Below are 18,443 nucleotides of genomic sequence, written 5' to 3'. Positions count from 1 at the left end.
AAAGTAAGGACTAGTTCACTTGTCACATATATTTAGAACACTTTGACTCTTAACACTGAGGGTTGAGCTCCTAATCACAATCTTTAGCTTCTTTCAATTGAAAAATGTTTTCTCTTTTTTTAAAACGGTTTTTTCTTTTGTAGAGTTATTATTTTTCCAAAACCCTCCATTAGGAAAGAAAAACAAAAGCATTGTTGTGTGAGTAAGAAACTGCTATATTAATCTACTGACATTTTGTTGTATTTTTCACTTTTCACTATGCAGTATCCTGACTGTTCTCTTCTGACTGATATAATCCTCTAAATGAAAAAAATACAAGCTACCGTCCATGCACTAAATTATTTAGAGTGTCCTTATTTTTCCTTAAAATTGTGTAGTCAATTAAAACTTACCTTCTTATTATCTGAAAGGAAAGGTTAAGTACCCAGCTGTTAGGAATCAGTGGCCTTTGATGGTATTCCAGGATCTCTTGGGAGAAGAGAGAACTTCTATGTTGTTTTCTCTGAGGAAGAAGGAATTTCATGGAGGCCTAGGAAATTCCCAAGGTTTCATGGCCTGTAGCCCATAAAGGCTTATTTTTCCCAGAATTGACCCTGAAAGTTTAATCCACATATAAATGTCAGATATGTATTCTTAAAACTCAAGCTGTGTTTGATTTAAGCTTAAAAGATAATAATTTTATCTTTGCAGTTCTTGCAGTTGTTGTTGGTGAGAATTTCTTTGAGAAGGCCGGGCGCGGTGGCTCAAGCCTGTAATCCCAGCACTTTGGGAGGCCGAGACGGGCGGATCACGAGGTCAGGAGATCGAGACCATCCTGGTTAATACGGTGAAACCCCGTCTCTACTAAAAAGTACAAAAAACTAGCCGGGCAAGGTGGCGGGCGCCTGTAGTCCCAGCTACTCGGGAGGCTGAGGCAGGAGAATGGCGTGAACCCGGGAGGTGGAGCTTGCAGTGAGCTGAGATCTGGCCACTGCACTCCAGCCTGGGCGACAGAGCGAGACTCTGTCTCAAAAAAAAAAAAAAAAAAAAAAAAAAAAAGAATTTCTTTGAGAAGGCATGAGTGTGTGCGTATTGGGGTAATCATTAATTTGTTCAAGTATCATATAAACAACATTTTATTTCTCCTTAAACTGTCTTTTGTTCAGTTCAAGAAGGTGAACAATAATTAAAATAATACAAGTTTTGTAGGTTTCCTCTATTTACCTTTTAATCAATAGTTTGCTAATTTTGTTTTGGACCATCAAGTCCTTTGGGAAAACCTATAGTATTCCAAGTAGAGTCATGTCTTAAACAAGGTTAGTTTCTAAAGTCATTACATGAGACAAAAATTGTGTATTGACAAAATTAGTCTTGGGAAACACTTTAGGACAGTGGTCCCCAACCTTTTTGGCACCAGGGACTGGTTTCCTGGAAGACAATTTTTCCACTGGGTGGGCAGTGTCGGGGGTTGGGGAACACGGGGCCGGGCACTAGATTCTCATAAGGACCATGCAAGCTACATCTCTTGCATGCACAGTTCACCACAGGGTTAATGCTCCTATGAGAATCTAATGCAACCACTGATCTGACAGGAGGCAGAGCTCAGGCAGTAATGCTCACCTGTGTAAGCTCACTGGTTTCTAACAGGCCATGGACTGGTACCAGTTTGTGGCCTGGGGGTTGGTGACCCCTGCTTTAGGAGGATGCTATATCGAACACTGCCTATGATCTCTCGCTAAACCCACTCACTGCTGTTTCTTTAGCACTGCATTAGACAGCTATTCCCTTGGTTGAGCATCAGCTGAAGTATTTGGCTTGCATATAGAAGGCCATGTTGTACAAGTAATATACATCCTTAAATACTGAAATGATGTTCAGCACAACAGAAAACTTACATTAGGAAAGGTGCCTAGGAACTGACACTGACCAAAGGAAATCAACTCAGTTCATGTTCAGGGACATATGTTCATTAAATGGAATGGCCATTGGAAGCACTATCACTACTTAAATTGCTATTCTGCCCCCAAGCCTCTGTTTGTGTCTAAGCTCAAATATTTGGGTGTCAATTAAATGCAGCTGTGATGCATTAGCACTATACTCCAGCCATGTTCGAACAGCTATATCTATATGAATTATAATATAGGACATTGCTTATTTATCATTTTTTAACAGAAGACACAATGGATGCACAGTTGTGAATTAATCTAAATCTATTTTTCTTTGCATCTATGTATGCTTGTTTTACAAAGAAGTAGAGTAGAAAGAAAGAGATAATATTGGTGCCATTCAGTGTGAACTTTTCAACTATATTTAAAAATCTTTCTTTTTTAAGAAACGAAAATTACTGTATTAAACACTTGATAAATTTCTTCTGTGACACCCACATACTGTGTGTTGCTAATAAAATTGGCAAAATGCCTTGAGACAATATGTATCATACACTTACACATAACTTTGAAGTATCCAGTATTTGTGTAAATTACTTAAGGCTCAAAAATATTGCACTGGGGTCTGGGTGCAATGGTTTGTAGTGGCTCACACCTATAATCCCAGTGCCTTAGGAGGCCGAGACAGGAGGATAGGTTGAGCTCAGGAAATCGAGGTTACAATGAGCTATTATCACCCCACTGTACTCCAGCCTGGGCAACAGTGTAAGACTCTGTCTCTATATATGTGTGTGTGTGTGTATTTTGCACTGTGTTGGAAGAACTGTAAGAACTGTATTAGAATACTATTCAAAATATAAATAACTCAAATGAGTATTTTATGACTAATGGCAAAACTGACTTCTAAAATTTGAACACAGTCAGGAGGTCATTGTCAGTATTAGAATAAGGCAGTTATTTGTTACTGGCTTATTATGGTGAACTGAAGCCATAAATAATAACTGGCATGTTGTTGAATTTTGAGTAACACTGTCAGGGTCACTCCTAAGGTATTTCTCCCTTTGTGAGAAATGGAGATACAGAAGCAGAATGTTCTCATTAGAAGCCAGCCTTGCATTGTCCCAAGCAATAAAGAGCAAAGGGAGAGCAATGCCTTTTATCAGAAGAGGAGATGACATTGATCTGGTGATGGTTCTCAGTCACAACACTCAATCACCTAAGAGGAAGTTGCCTGCGTGAATCAATGGATTCCTTTCAGTGGTAAATGGTAGCTGTGGTTCATGGTGTGCATGGAAGTGCTTACCATTTCAAAATTGCCAAAGGAAGTGGGCCTTTATTTCTTTATGCTTCACCACTATGGCTTGATTCACTAGGTCAAGGTCCAGCCCAGGGTTAAGATTTCCAAGACAAATCTTCGAGCTGTAGGAGTCAAAGGGTCAGTTTACCAAGCTAGGGATTGGAAATACCAAGACAAGGATCTCAAAGGAGGCAGATGCTGAAAGCAGGAAACACATTGAGAAAGACAAAGGGTCAGCCTCAGGTTGCCATGGTGAGGTCAGGAGCCTAGGTAAGCCAAGCCAGGTTGTCAGATTGTTGCATCCAGGTCAGAATGCCACAGGCAGCATCAGGATGGCTGCGGGGAGGACCGCAGTTCAGGATTATAGTCTGAGCTGATGTATTATTGTGATTTTCAGGTTTTCTTCTACCTTATGACCCTAACTTGCATGTTAACCTCTCTGGACCAGTTTCTCAGATTGCCCACAGGATCCTGACATAAGGAGTAATTTTGTTGAACCCTTGAGAATTCATGCACAGACACACATTTCAAAGTTTTATGTTAGTGTAGAGCATAGTTTTTCATCAGATTCTGCTACCGTTTTATGTGACATTAAATACTCTCTTAAGATGCTGAAGCATTGTTTCCTCACCTACTAAGAAGAGGTATAATGTCAGAGATAATTGACAAAAGAAGCCCTTAGAAATAAAAGCAGATTTTACATTTGGAAAGTTTGTGTTGTCTGTTTAATATTATTCACCCTTTCTCTAAATTCATTATTCTTAATATAGAATATTATAGGCAATTATAGTAAACAAGAGCCCTTAATTTAGAGTAATTGTTTTCATCAACAAGATAACTTAAATCTGGTGGAAATTAAATGTCCATATAAGCAAAGACATATTCTTATTATTTGGGGGGGAATTTTTGGCAAAAATAATTTGAAATGGGGGCTACCTTCTTTAATAGTGACAGTAAATTTGGCGATAAATTAGAAAGAAGTATGCCCAAAGTTGTCCATGGATAGTCAGCTATCAGTCCTAAAATTTCACCAGACTAGACAGTGAAAAATCCTATTTGTCAATGCACCTTTGAAAAAATAGAGATTCTTTATAAGAAATGGGAACAGTGGGAAAAATAGAGGATTTACACAATCATAACTTTACCTGGATATTTACACTGGATAATTTTCATAGCTGCTCTAAACTAAAATATCATTTGAAGAATGCTATGGAATTAAAAAACAATTATTTATTATTAAATTAGTATATATGGGCACACTATATAAATGTATTTTCATTATGGGATGTTAAATCTGGAGAGTATGAGTGTAAGTGGTATTGGGGGTATAGTTTCTTTAAATCTTAAATGCTCTTCAATTAAGAATCCTAAGTGCATGTATGAGAGTCTCTCAAAATTTTATTTGACAGAAATCTTTATCGCCAACTGAAAATAAATAATACTTGTGTCCATGACTATCTGTCTTCAGCTGAATATTCTCTTCCAGAATCTTTTCTTGGGATTTGAGGAAAATTAGCAAAATAAGAGTGCATATAGCCCATTAGATTTTATGATAGTTATGTTATTGAGAGTGCGAATGCCATAGAATCTCAGGTGTTTTAGAAGCTCGGTTCCCACTATGGGGGAAAAAAAAAACTGCCCTGTTTTCTAAGGCAGAACTATGGTACTGTTAAATTTTAAGTTTAAAAATAAAGCTAGGATGATTTTTAGCCTCTTACATGCCAAAAGACAAAAACAAACAACCCTCCCCCCGGGGAAGAAGTCAGGAAAATAATAGTATCTTGGCGTTCTTAAAGGGCACCAAGGTGTTTTTCTTTATTCCATGTCTTTAAACCCTTTTTGAGAAAACCATTGAAATTCCACCCTTTTGTAAGTATACAAAAATTAACACCATATTTATATAATTAACAATCTTAAAGTAAGCATCAAAATAACGTTTTACAGTAACTTCATAAAAAAAATTAAAGAATCTATCAAACACTAAACTCAAAAACTCTCTCTATCCCACTTGACTGTTGTTGACACGCATACATCCAATTTAAAGGGTTTTATTCAGAGAATTCGTAGGGATTATCACCTCCAGATAGGAATACTTCTGTTAAAGTTCCAGGCTATAAAAGCCATTTCTTTTCTTTTTTTTTTTTTTTTTTTTTTTTTTTTTTTTTTTTTTTTGGAGACAGAGTCTTGCTCTGTTGCCCAGGCTGGAGTGCAGTGGCATGATCTCAGCTCACGGCAACCTCCACTTCCTGAGTTCAAGTGATTCTCCTGCCTCAGCCTCCCTACTAACTGAAATTACAGATGCATGCCACCAAACCAGCTAATTTTTTTTGTATTTTTAGTAGAGATGGGTTTTCGCCATGTTGACCAGGCTAGCCTTGAACTCCTGACCTCAGGTGATCCGCCCACCTCAGCCTCCCAAGTGCTGGGATTACAGGCATAAGGCACCTCACCCGACCTTATAAAGACCATTTCTTAACTGCATCATCAGATCTGGACACCAGGCTGGTACCCACAAATAAGGGCGGTGCTCACCAAAGGCCAACACCTCTCCTTCAAAATGAAGAGCTACATCTTGAGGCTATGTGAAAACAACACGAAAACAAAAATAGCTGTTTGAAATCAGCTATATACAACTGAGTCCTGGTTAGGATGCATGTATTTATGTAGATACCCACTTATACATGTGTAATCACAGATAATTCACAAGTCCCACAGCGGCCACGGTTTGGTGGTAGTGACCACCTCCTTCTCATTCAGTGAGTGGTGAACTTCCCCAGCAGTTCTGTCTGCCTCTCAGTCCTGGTCCTGATCCAGAGTGCGTCTTTCATGTAGGATCTTTGTCATATGTTGATTCTCTTTTGCACCCCATTCAGTTTTATACCAGCTCTCTACATAAGCCTGTTAGCGATATAATATTAATCGCCCAGAAATCTCAGCCTGCAGTGGCTCCAAAATCATTTTTTAATGAATACGGACTTCATTGCATGTATTTCTATTACTTTGGTTACTTCTATTTCTATTTTTATTGCAAAGAGCTGTGCAAATAAAAGAATATCAAAAGGTACAGCTATAAATGTGCTCTGCTAAATTCCCTCTGCCTTGAAATGCCTGTGAACTGCAGCCACAAAATGCCTGCTGCATTTTAATGCCTTCCTTGCGAGGCAACATGATATAGTAGAAATAGCACTGGTTGGGAGTCACACAAATCTCCTGGCCCACCATTCACCAATTGTGTTACTTAACGTCTCTGAGCCTCAGTGTGCTCGTGTGTAAAATGTCAACAACAATGTCATCTTCACAGATTTGACTGAGGCTTAAATGAGGTGAGGTATATAAAGCACAAATATTGTCTTTAGAACATCACAGGAGCTCGATAAATGTTAATTTTTTTTAGCCTGCAGCAGTCATGGGAGGAGATGAAGGCATGCACAGATGAACACTCATTTTAAAAAGTACTATAGTTGAGGTCATTTTAAACTGGGAAGAATAAGGCTAGATTCCAAATGCCTTAGTGTGATGTTTATGACATGTGGGAATTTGTTGCTGTAGGTGGCTATGAAGAAAATGACATGGTTTCTGAAATCCATTACAACTTTAAGTTCTGTCCAGCTCTAAAGTGTTATAAGAAGGGCCTGTTTAATGATATATCTGCCTTTAAAGGCATAAGCAATATAATTTATTTTTAAAATCATTACAATATACATCGTGTTGTTATACTGCTTGAATTAATTTAACATAAAATTCCAGCACATCAAAAGTGTAAGATTGTCATTGATCACCTATATAGGGATACAGCTGTAATAGAAACTTTTTGTAAGGATGGCCAGGGCTTTACTTCATTTAGTGAATAAATAATACGGAAAGCCTAATTTTTAAACTAACAATGTGGAGATGAGGTTATTGACACTTTTACTAGGTTTACATGGTTTCAATAGTATTTGAGTTACATCATGATCTGATGTCACTTCTGAAGCTATTTCTAGAATCTGTACTGCTAAATTCCATAAACAAGGAATATAGAACAAATGACATGTAAATAGGGAAGGAAAATGGGAATCCTCCGAAAGTAAATCCTGTAGGCTAGCCTTCACTTCCATTCTTGTTCAGTATCTTGCTAGAGGACCCAGTCTCTAAAACATAGATGAAGGAAGGGAAGTAGGTTGGAAGACACTAAGCCATAGTGGAAGAGCAGTCTTTGAAGTCAGACAACACTTGTTAATCGTCTGTTTGCTAGGAGCTTCATATTCTTCATCTTTATTGAGCAGAATAATAAATCCATCAATATTTTTTGAGGTCTTGAGATATTGATACCACCTGTTACACAGGAATTGTAAATAAACTCATGTACCAATTCCTATAGATTAGTAGTGGCTTTCTGAAGTTCTAGGCTAAAAGAATTCTGAGAATTCTTTCCCAATTACAGCATTGGGAAAGAATGCTGTAATTGATTCGTGATGTCTGCTGTGGACAGAGAGTGGAGTAAGTAAAAGTATATATAGATATATTTGCTATATAAGTGTTCTATAAATTATAACTATTATGATGATTGCCGCTTTCACAAAGGTGTTTGTATGTCCCTCTAAAAATTGCTAAGTTTCTACATCTTCAGTGCAACATAGAGTCAATTAATTGCTTTGGTTATAATAGTGGTATATATTATTTTTATTAATTTGATGGTAAGCGTATGTGTACTATCTGCTGAGAAGAGCTACAAATCAGAAATTGGCATTTGCTATCCCTAATCTTACCACCTGAAATACGTATTTGGGAAAAGTCTGATACCATTTCTAAAAGTAGAATGAGGGTTGAGAGGAAAAAAGCAGAGATGATATTGAGACGTAGTCCCAGGTTATCACAAAAGGTTTGCACAGTGTTCCATATTTTAAAAAAATATTCACACAAGGGAGAAGATACAGCATATTTTGCACTTAGATGGTCCATGACTTTCTGCGCTGTTTTCCTGTTTTTTCTCTTGGGCCAGATTTCTTTTCTGGGTAAATAGTCGTGTCCTGTCAGCCACAGGGGACTTTCTGAATCCTGAACAACTGATTTTGTATTCCTGCCCCATTCCCTTATTTGAGAACAGCAATCTGATCAAACCCATATTTTTAAATTTATGTGTTTATAGGCATATGGAAGAATAGTTTACAGTTTCAGTAAAATTTTTTTCCACCACAAATGGAAGAAAAGTGTGTTTTTAAAAAACAGTGCTTTATCAGTTTTTTTTTTTTTTCTTTATTACTGATGACTTCATTCTACTTGAATTCAAGGCTTCAGTTTCTTTGGGGTAAACTAATAGATTATGTATGCGATGTTTGCACCACGTTGATTGAACTCATCTGGTGAGTTTGAACGCAGCTCATGAATTTCCGTAATCGACAGAAGCCTGTGCATTGGATACAGACACCATGGTCATCTCGTATTACTCAAGAGCTAGGGAAGCTGTTCAAAATAGACTGTGCTGCTTTTCCTGCCTTCCCATGGTTCAGAAAAACTTATCAAGACTTTTAATTTGTTCTTACTATATTTTTTAAGTGCTCAAAGAAAACTATTTTTAAGTATAGTAAAGAAAGAGAATTAGAACTATTATGAGAGTTTTAACATACATATTGAAAAAAAAGAAAGGTACGTGATTCCCAAGGGTTTGTCTGTTTTGAACTAAAGGCATCAGCTGCTGAGTGTCTGTAGAGCACCCAGGAAGCCCAGAACCCTGTGCAAACTGTCAGGGAGCAGCCACAAGGCAGAAGTACCTCATCCAGTTTGCAATTAACTTACCATCTAGTTTGAGAACAGTGCTCTTCCTGCAAAAGGTGTTTACTCACCACTTTTTATTAATATAATTTACAAGCATAGTTCTAAAATATTTTTTTTAAATAGATGACCTCCTTCTGTTGCTTTTAGATACCTCATATTATCGGATATCTCATTTAAACTTAGAACCCAACTGTAATATTTAGGGATCTTTTTGACATGCAAAACTCTTCACACTGGGGTTCTACCTACCTTTCCAGGCCTCATGTGTCCCTCTTTTTCTTGACCCTCCTATATTTCTTTAAAATATTGACACAAGGGAAAAGATACAGCATGTTTTGCACTTAGTTCATGACTTTCTGGATTTTTTCCTGTATTATTCCCTAAATGCTACAGTCGCAATTCTCACATACCCGTGAAACGTGTCATGATGTTACAATTGAGTTAAAGTACCAAAATTTGTAAGTGATATGCTTCTGTCATTATTAGAGTAAATTCAAAATACCCCTAAGCTATGGCCGGGTGTGATGGCTCATGCCTGTAATCCTAGCACTTTGGGAGGCCGAGTCAAGCAGATCACTTGAGGTCAGGAGTACTAGACCAGCCTGGCCAACATGGTGAAGCCTCATCTCTACTAAAAATACACATACACACACACACAAAGAGTTTGCCGGGCGTGGTGGCAGGTGCCTGTAATCCCAGCTATTTTGGATGCTGAGACAGGAGAATCGCTTGAATCCAGGAGGCAGAGGTTGCAGTGAGCTGAGATCAAGCCACTGCACTCTAGCCTGGGTGACAGAGTGAGACTCTGACTAAAAAAAAAAAAGAAAAAAAAGTTAAACCAAAGTCACCAGAACTCACTTTTATTCAAATTTGCTTTGTAAATGAGAGCAGAAAGGGAACATGCGCCATACACCTGGTATGTGTGTAAGGCAAGACAAAAGAAGTTAAGGACCACTGCTTATCCAAACTGATCAACTTGCATGTCTCTAAAGCAAGATGCTTTCTCATCGCTTTACTTTGCACTCACTGCCTCCCCTCTACCTGGAGTATCCTCATCTCACTTGTCTAGCTGTTGAGCACCTTTGTGTCCTTCAAGGCTCAGCTGAAGTGACACCTCCTCCATGGAGCCTTCTGTGATTTTCTTCAATGGCCCCGCTCTCACCTTGTCAAAGTTTAAGCACTCTGCATTCCCATGACCCCAGTGCAAATCTCTGTAAGAGCACCAGTCCTAATGGACTATAGTCTTCTGTATCCCTCTCTGTCCCCTACCTCCCAGACTATTTGTTTTTGCAGGTAAGGACTGTGAAGTGTTCCTTTTTCCGTTCCCAGATTTTAATGTGAGGTCTGGTGCAGTGGGGCACTCAGTTATGCCTCAAATGAACCAAATAAGTGGAATGACTGTTCAGATCTGCCTGTCATTCTTTTGCTCCCTGGCCCTGTATAATATCATGTGATATTGGTTCCACTAAAATAACCACAATAACCTAATCTAAGCTCCAAGGGAACTGCTAGCCGAGCAGTTTGGGGTTGGGCAGATGAGTTACTGGAAAAGCTATAATTCCTAAGAGGAAGTACTGGCTAAAGTACAGAGAGAAGAACCTTGGATAAGCACATTCTACTCTACACCAACTTCCCCCACCTTTTTTTAAAAAACACTTTTTTACTGTTTGTTGTTTGTTTGTTTACTATTACCTTTTTTACACATACCCTAACTGTACCCAGATATTGACATGTATCCCATCCCCACCCCCGACTCCCACAATTCATGAGCCTCAGGGAAATGAATGCTGGCATATGCCAACCCTGTCTCATATCCAGCCTTCAGGTCAAACAACTGGAGCTTTATCCCAAATCAGCAACACTTACTGAGAAAATGAGATATCCACATTAACATGTGACAAAACTCTGTGTGTGTGATTGTAAGAAAAAAGCGGTGAGTCTTTTAATTGCTCTAAAAGGTCAGGACTCTATCTTACCTTCTCATTCAAAAGGCATTTGTTAATCCCAAGTCAGACATTTGACCCTTGGAACTAAAGGTAGGCATGTAAAGACCACTTTTTGTTCACATTTATAACTGATTTCACCATTTTCCTGGCATATTTGAATTACATTATTGAATCTTCCAAATTTGGATGTCAACTCCTTTAACAAGAAGATCCAAAAGTGACTTCAAGGATGATGTACACTGTGTGACTCTGATTATTTCTCTGTATCCTGTAGTGGCCGTCCCACAGGTGGAAGCACTGACCGAATCCAGAAGTTGCGGAAAGAGTATTATCAGGCTCGGAGGGAAGGTTTCCCTTTATATGAAGACAGCGAAGGAAGAGCAAGGCCGTCTGATTATGACCTTCTCTGGGTAAGCTTATGCGTGATTTCAATCACTGAATTCATCTTTTCTAAGAATGTTTAGAGCAGAAGAACACGGTCAAGACTGTTCTGTACATATCGATTATATTTAGGTTTCTTGGGCTTCATAGATAGGAACATTACCCAAACCACAGGCGTATTCTCCCTCAGAAACTGTTTATGGAAATCAAACCCCGTGAATGTGCAGTAGTTCATTCTGATTGCTGTCATACTTCCTGTTATATGCCAACTGATTTGGGGGAGGCATAAGTTAGCTACTTTAAAGAGGACAAGGGATCTTGGTCACCATCTACTGAGCTTTGATTCTTGCAACACAAGCCATCTCTCCTTTGGAAGATGGTGATTAGAAGTAAATTTCAAAAGGGTTATTGTCAGACATGTCAGTTGTTTGTTTATTGGATCTGAGGACTTCACATTCTGCTGATCTTACCGGCATGCTAGGATGGATTTGTTTTGCAATAAGGGCAGTTTTTGTATTAGAGGATTCTTTTTGCTAAATCCTTTGACATTCGGGGAACAGAAAAGAATATAGTGACCACTGAAGAAAAACTCACTGGGTTTTTTCAGGGTGGCACGATTCCCTCTCTTGTTATTTTTAAGAAGCAAGTCTGTGCCTACACAATGCACTTAACTCTTGAGCATCCACAAAAATGCCCAGGAAGAGGGTGCTTAGAATTGCATGAAATGTGCTCGTCAGATACATAGAACAGTGCCTGACATAGAGCTGGGCTCAGTAATTGTTAGTTCTTGTTACTGGCATTATTATCAGAGCAGAGCTGAACATGGTAATAGCAGTGTCCTTGCTGGGGTTCAGTTCTCACTCACCCTCTAATGCTTTCTGCCTTGTACTACACCTTATAGTGCTGCTCTGAGAACCAGGTAGGGGACTCTGTTATCCCTGGTGCCCATGAAAGACACCGGCTCCTTGGAAAGGCAAACCTATTAAGGCAGGTTTCCTTTCCTGAGTTTCACACTCATGTTTATGCTCATAAGGTCAGGGTGGGGAGAATAGAGACTGACGACTGAGCTGATTCCCTCTAGTTCTTATATCTGTGTGGGGGGCCTGTCATGCGTGCATCTCTACACTAGGATGTGAAAATCAGTGTCAGGATCCACCACTGTTGGGCAGAGCAACCGAAACTCCTCAGCCCAGAAGATTGCACGTGTATAATGGAGTTTCAAAACACTAATCAGAAGCGCACAGTGCAGATGGGCGATCTCAAGCCAAGTGGCTTCAGCCTCTTGGGAGAGAGGCAGTCTGAGAGACTATGGATCAGAACAAACAGCTATTTATTGGTTGTATTACAGATGTTAGGATTAAACAGAGTGACACCCAGAGTGATGGGAAAACTTGTCTGTTAGCTTCTCTGTAGCAGAAGAGAAAGATTTCCACAGAATAACAGATTAGATAACAATTCAGTTTCAAACTTGATCAAGATCGATTTACTGCCTCTGACAAGAGACGTGAGCTACTTGTTAGGTAAGGCTCAGCTCCCTCGATAAGCCAAACAAGCAGTAAAATAAAGGAAAGTCATTTCCACTGTACCCAAAACAGAACACCATGTCCAGTGCATTGAAAAGTGCTCTATCTCAAAACCACTGTGAATTCCTATGAGCAAAATAAGACAAATAATTTTAGACAAAGTAGTCCTGGTTGTTTTGACCTTATTTTATATGATTTCCTTACATCAAGCTGAAAGGATGAAGGTGCTTAACTTTCATGAGACTTGAAGTTTCCTCTGACCCTCACCAAACCTGAGCTAGATAACTGTACCCTTGGGTGCTCCCTTTTTTAGTGATTCTATTTTTACGCCAAGTAAACGTGTAACCAGACCATCTAGTGAGTAAAGAAGTATCTCTAGTTTAATTTGTGTTTCCCATGCTCCGGTGTGTTGAGCTCTGCCAAAAGTGACTGATTTTATGGTTCCCAGACAATTGGGGTCTGAGGCTTCCCAAAGGGATGCTTGGGAAATGCACTGCCATAAAAGATGAGTGTTCTTTGTTACTGCCTGAGATACTCCAAGCCAGGGATTAGAATCTCAGCATCCTTTCCTCTCCTCTCCCCACGCCAAGGAAAAACACTAGTGTCTTTTGTTCAGCGTAGGCCTGAGAAATTATACTGTTGTCTTGCCACTTTTGGAGAGATCTAGGAAAGCAAGTTTAGAAAGTTAACATTTCATTCCTGTCAGGCGGCCAGACCCAACAAAGCAGCTTTTATGAGATTGTGGTTCCTAGAAAGGCAGGTCTTCAGCATCACCACCAGGGCACTTGCTAAAATCAGACCACAGTCACACGAAGGGGAAGAACTGGGGCCAGGAGAGACCCCCAAGGGATGCGTCAGGTTGTCATCAAGGATTCTGATCCACAGTTCTAAAAATAGGACATTGACTTCAATCCCTTGAGGAAACACTAAAGCAGTCCAACTTCTCTAACAAAACCACTGTGTGGACCAGCATCATCAGAAATATTGTTATGAACTTAGAACTTCCCCAAGTCCAGAGCCTCTGGTTGAGAGGCCTGCTGAGTGTTTTCTGGAGTCATTCTGTACTGGGGAACTTCTGAACTATCGAGAAGGAAATTACAAAGATAAGTTACCTAACAACTACTTGTAAACTCATTTAAAAATAGGCCAGCAAGAATGAAAGTATGCTCACAAAAGTCTTCAAGGCCAAAATAATGAGAATAATCCGTTGAAAGTTTATTAGGGTCTATGAATATTTTTAAATATATATGTAAATATATATGACTAATACTTTTTCTTTGGCTGGCCCTGGGCTTTCTAGATCTTCGCAGACCAAATTGTATGTAGTTCTCTACCAGTATTGCACCTGCCCAGTGGCCTGGAGTCTAAGATTTCTCTTACTCCTCCCTTGGGTTCTCACTTGCTTTCATACCTGTCTTCTCTCCCCTCTTCCTTCTCCGTTATCCCCTCCCCTCTCCCCTCTCTCCTCCCCTCTCCCCTTTCCCCTCCCCTCTCCCTTCTCTCCTCCTGTCTCTCCTCTCCCCTGACTCCTATTACATTTTAACAAATATTTGCTAAATCTTAGTGTAGACCAGGTGCTGGTAATAAGAATACGACATTACTTCTACCTTGGAGAAACTCTGGATCTAGCCAGGAATAGATCTAAGCCCAAACAAAATAGAACAATAATTTATGTGATAAATGCTATAGTATAGAGAAGTATTAGCTTCTATATGTACTAAGAGAGAGTAGTTAATTCTGTTGGAGGTGCATAGTTGGAGACAGAGTGCTGGGAAAACTATAGGGACATTTTGGGAATTGTCTCAGCTGACATACTTTCTTCTTTTATTCTCAAATTTGTTGGATTTTTTTTTCCCTTTTCCAAAAGATCTCCTGACGTATTCACTTTGTTTTAAAATAAATGAATACACACAGACTGTAAGGTTTGTAAATATGAACTTGAGACCTTAAAATCTTTTCAACTGCTCTGTTTTGTAACTGGTTTCCCATCTTACTCTGAAAAGCTGTAAAGAACAAGTTGAAAAAATTTCAGTGGCTGCAAGTGAAACAGTCTGGTGAGTTTTTATAGGCCCAATTAAGTAAGCAAGATATACTAGCTGTGAAGTGTTAATATTTGCCAGAAGAAAACATAATACCTGTTATCTGCTGGTATTTTATTTTTTATAAAACTTAAGATAGTCTTCTGACAACGGGCTGCTTTTTTCTTAGCGGATAAAGCTGCTCTGCTTATTTAACAGCAGCATGAATATCCTGTAAATAATTCTAGCAATGAGATGCCTCTGAAGTTTTCTAAAAATATTAGTGCCTTTATTGTTGTCTTTTTCAAGAGCTGAATAGCAGTATCATTATCCCCCCACCCAACCTTTTTTTTTTTTTTTTTATACTTTAAGTTCTAGGGTACATGTGCACAACGTGCAGGTTTGTTACATATGTATACATAAACCATGTTGGTGTGCTGCACCCATTAACTCATCATTTACATTAAGTATATCTCCTAATGCTATCCCTCCCTCCTCCCCCCTCCCCACAGTAGGACCCGGTGTGTGATGTTCCCCTTCCTGTGTTCAAGTGTTCTCATTGTTCAGTTCCCACCTATGAGTGAGAACATGTGGTATTTGGTTTTCTGTTCTTGCGATAGTTTGCTGAGAATGATGGTTTCCAGCTGCATCCGTGTCCCTACAAAGGACACAAACTCATCCTTTTTTTATGGCTGCATAGTAGTCCATGGTGTATATGTGCCACATTTTCTTAATCCAGTCTGTCACTGATGGACATTTGGGTTGATTCCAAGTCTTTGCTATTGTGAATAGTGCCGCAATAAACATACGTGTGCATGTGTCTTTATAGCAGCATGACTTATAATCCTTTGGGTATATCCCCAGTAATGGGATGGCTGGGTCAAATGGTATTTCTAGTTCTAGATCCTTGAGGAATTGCCACACTGTTTTCCACAGTGGTTGAACTAGTTTACAGTCCCACCAACAGTGTAAAAGTGTTCCTATTTCTCCACATCCTCTCCAGCACCTGTTGTTTCCTGATTTTTTAATGATTGCCATTCTAACTGGTGTGAGATGATATCTCATTGTGGTTTTGATTTGCATTTCTCTGATGGTGAGTGATGATGAGCATTTTTTCATGTGTCTGTTGGCTGTATGAATGTCTTCTTTTGAGAAGTGTGTGTTCATATCCTTTGCCCACTTTTTGTTGGGGTTGTTTGTTTTTTTCTTGTAAATTTGTTTGAGTTCTTTGTAGGTTCTGGATATTAGCCCTTTGTCAGATGAGTAGATTGCAAAAATTTTCTCCCATTCTGTAGGTTGCCTGTTCACTCTGATGGTAGTTTCTTTCACTGTGCAGAGGCTCTTTAGTTTAATTAGATCCCATTTGTCAATTTTGGCTTTTGTTGCCATTGCTTTTGGTGTTTTAGACATGAAGTGCTTGCCCATGCCTATGTCCTGAATGGTATTACCTAGGTTTTCTTCTAGGGTTTTTATGGTTTTAGGTCTAATATTTAAGTCTCTAATCCATCTTGAATTAATTTTCATATAAGGAGTAAGGAAAGGATCCAGTTTCAGCTTTCTACTTATGGCTAGCCAATTTTCCCAGCACCATTTATTAAATAGGGAATCCTTTCCCCATTTCTTGTTTTTGTCAGGTTTGTCAACCACCCAACCTTTTTAAAAAAAAAAAAAAATTCTTTGGCTAAATTAGAAGAAAGTTTATTTATAAAAGAGGTTTGTAGACACATGGTTGGGAAGGGAGTACATTTGTTTATATATAGAAAAAAAAGTGGGAGTTAAAGCATCTTAAACTAGCACGATATACCTGTTGCCATTGTCATTAAAAACATGGTGCTTGCCAGGCATGGTGGCTTAAGCCTGTAACCCCAGCACTTTGGGAGGCCAAGGCGGGCAGATCATGAGGTCAAAAGATTGAGACCAGCCTGGCCAACATGGTGAAACCCAGTCTGTACTAAAAATACAAAAATTAGCTGGGTGTGGTGGTGCACACCTGTAGTCCTAGTTACTTGGGAGGCTGAGGCAGAAGAATCACTTGAACCCAGGAGGCGGAAGTCGCAGCAAGCCAAGATCATGCCACTGCACTCCAGCCTGGTGACAGAGCGAGACTCCGTCTCAAAAAAAAACAAAAACAAACAAACAAAAATTGTGCTATATCTCTCTGGCACAGGGGATTGACTCAAGTAGATTATAGTTGGAACAATGAGATGGTTGGGTGAATAAATATAAACATCTGAAAGATTTGTTCACCCTATTGTGAAGACGGTCTAGAAGCCAACTTGAAGAAACATACTTGACCGCTGATCTGGACAACGAGAGACAAATCCAATGAATTCCACACTTGGAGGAAAGAAAAAACACAATGGTGAGATCATGCTAAACATCTTAAGGAAAGGCTTAAAGATGGAATGTTCTATAGCCAAAGAAGTATAAAAGCCATCAGAAGGTTTTTGGTAAACACCAGGAGAGAAGAGGATGAATGCCATCAATGGTCCAATACCAAAGTGGAGATTTCTATGTATTTTCCTTGTCTGCTCCTTAAAAGCATCTGATAAAAACTAAGTACATTGATGAACAATTCTAGCTTAGGCAATAGCTCTTATATTTCAAATAACGGTGACCTAAATCAAACTGACCTGATTCTTAGCAGAAATTTTGTTGGCTTATTTAAAAGAAGTCCATAATCACATCCTGGCTTCAGGCAAAGCTGGATCCAGCTCCTGCAGGCAGCCCATTAGGAGTCTCTTTTTTCATCTCTCAGCTTTGCTATTCTCTCTGCAGGCACCATTCTCAACGGGCTACCTGAGGTAGAAAAACAGCCATCTGCAGCTCCAACATAACAACTCTGTAGGAGGAGATAGTCTCTGTGTAGATCAGGAAACATCCTGAAGCTGATATTCAGCACAATGCTCAATAGCGCTGATTGACTCAGCCTGGATCACGTGTCCACTTCTGAACCAACCCTCATGGCCAGACAGGTGCAATATTCTTATAGACTAAAACTAGGCCATAAGACTACCCCTGGAACTAGACAGTGAAGTCAAGTCCACCCAGACTCCATAAATAAGAATAGGTGAAGAGAGAGTCCTCAAAGGAAAATCAAGGTGCTGTTAACAGGGAAAGGGAAAATAGATGGTAGGCACAATTACAAATTGTGTACGACAACTTTGCGTTCTAATAATGATATAAACTTTCTTCATCTTCTTAGATTTTTCAAGGAAAGAGAAAGAAAAGCCTTCCCTTTGTGTATTCTCATTTTTGTCATTAGAATAGATCTATTATCAAACTTCAATTTGCTGCCATTATTTGTTATGTAAAAGGAGAAAGAAAATTTTGTCTATTGGTTCAGTATCTTTGAACTATCCCAGGAACCCAGATGATGTCACTGAATTATTCATGAGAAATTGTCAGACCTCTGGAATTTATTTATATAGGCAAATGACATTTTAGTTCACCTCAGACCTGGCAGTTCACCCCAGGACGATCTGAGTACAGATCGTCTCAGCAATACTCTGGGGGACAAATCTGATCCCCAAAGGTTGTAGGGATAGTGAAGGCGGAGGGAACAGTTCACCCCAGGAGAAGCAGTAGAATTCTTTGAAAGGAGTAAAGTTGCTCTCTTTCTTTACATAGAGTTGCTCTATTTATATCTTCATGGATTA

The 18,443-nt window shown here is 39.2% G+C and overlaps 2 protein-coding genes across 6 annotated transcripts in view; both read left to right on the top strand.

Moving 5' to 3' along the window:
- EEF1B2 (eukaryotic translation elongation factor 1 beta 2) overlaps positions 1–18,443 on the top strand; it is a 954,602-nt gene that overhangs the window by 273,573 nt on the left and 662,586 nt on the right. The gene's annotated exons all lie outside the window — the stretch shown is intronic.
- Positions 1–18,443, top strand: part of PARD3B (par-3 family cell polarity regulator beta) — a 1,099,140-nt gene that overhangs the window by 961,581 nt on the left and 119,116 nt on the right. For all 4 annotated transcript variants that reach the window (XR_007718129.1, XM_050750804.1, XM_050750806.1 and 1 more), the window contains one exon: positions 11,137–11,272. Coding sequence is in view for 3 of the 4 variants with exons in the window: in XM_050750804.1 (XP_050606761.1) it covers positions 11,137–11,272 (136 nt within the window). In the remaining variant the exon portion in view is untranslated. The remainder of the gene's footprint in view (positions 1–11,136; positions 11,273–18,443) is intronic.

The sequence above is a fragment of the Macaca thibetana genome, chromosome 12 (genome assembly GCF_024542745.1).
Source record: "Macaca thibetana thibetana isolate TM-01 chromosome 12, ASM2454274v1, whole genome shotgun sequence".
NCBI lineage: Eukaryota > Metazoa > Chordata > Mammalia > Primates > Cercopithecidae > Macaca > Macaca thibetana.
The sequence above is the reverse complement of the archived record's forward strand: the minus strand, read 5'-3'. Positions and strand labels throughout refer to the sequence as shown.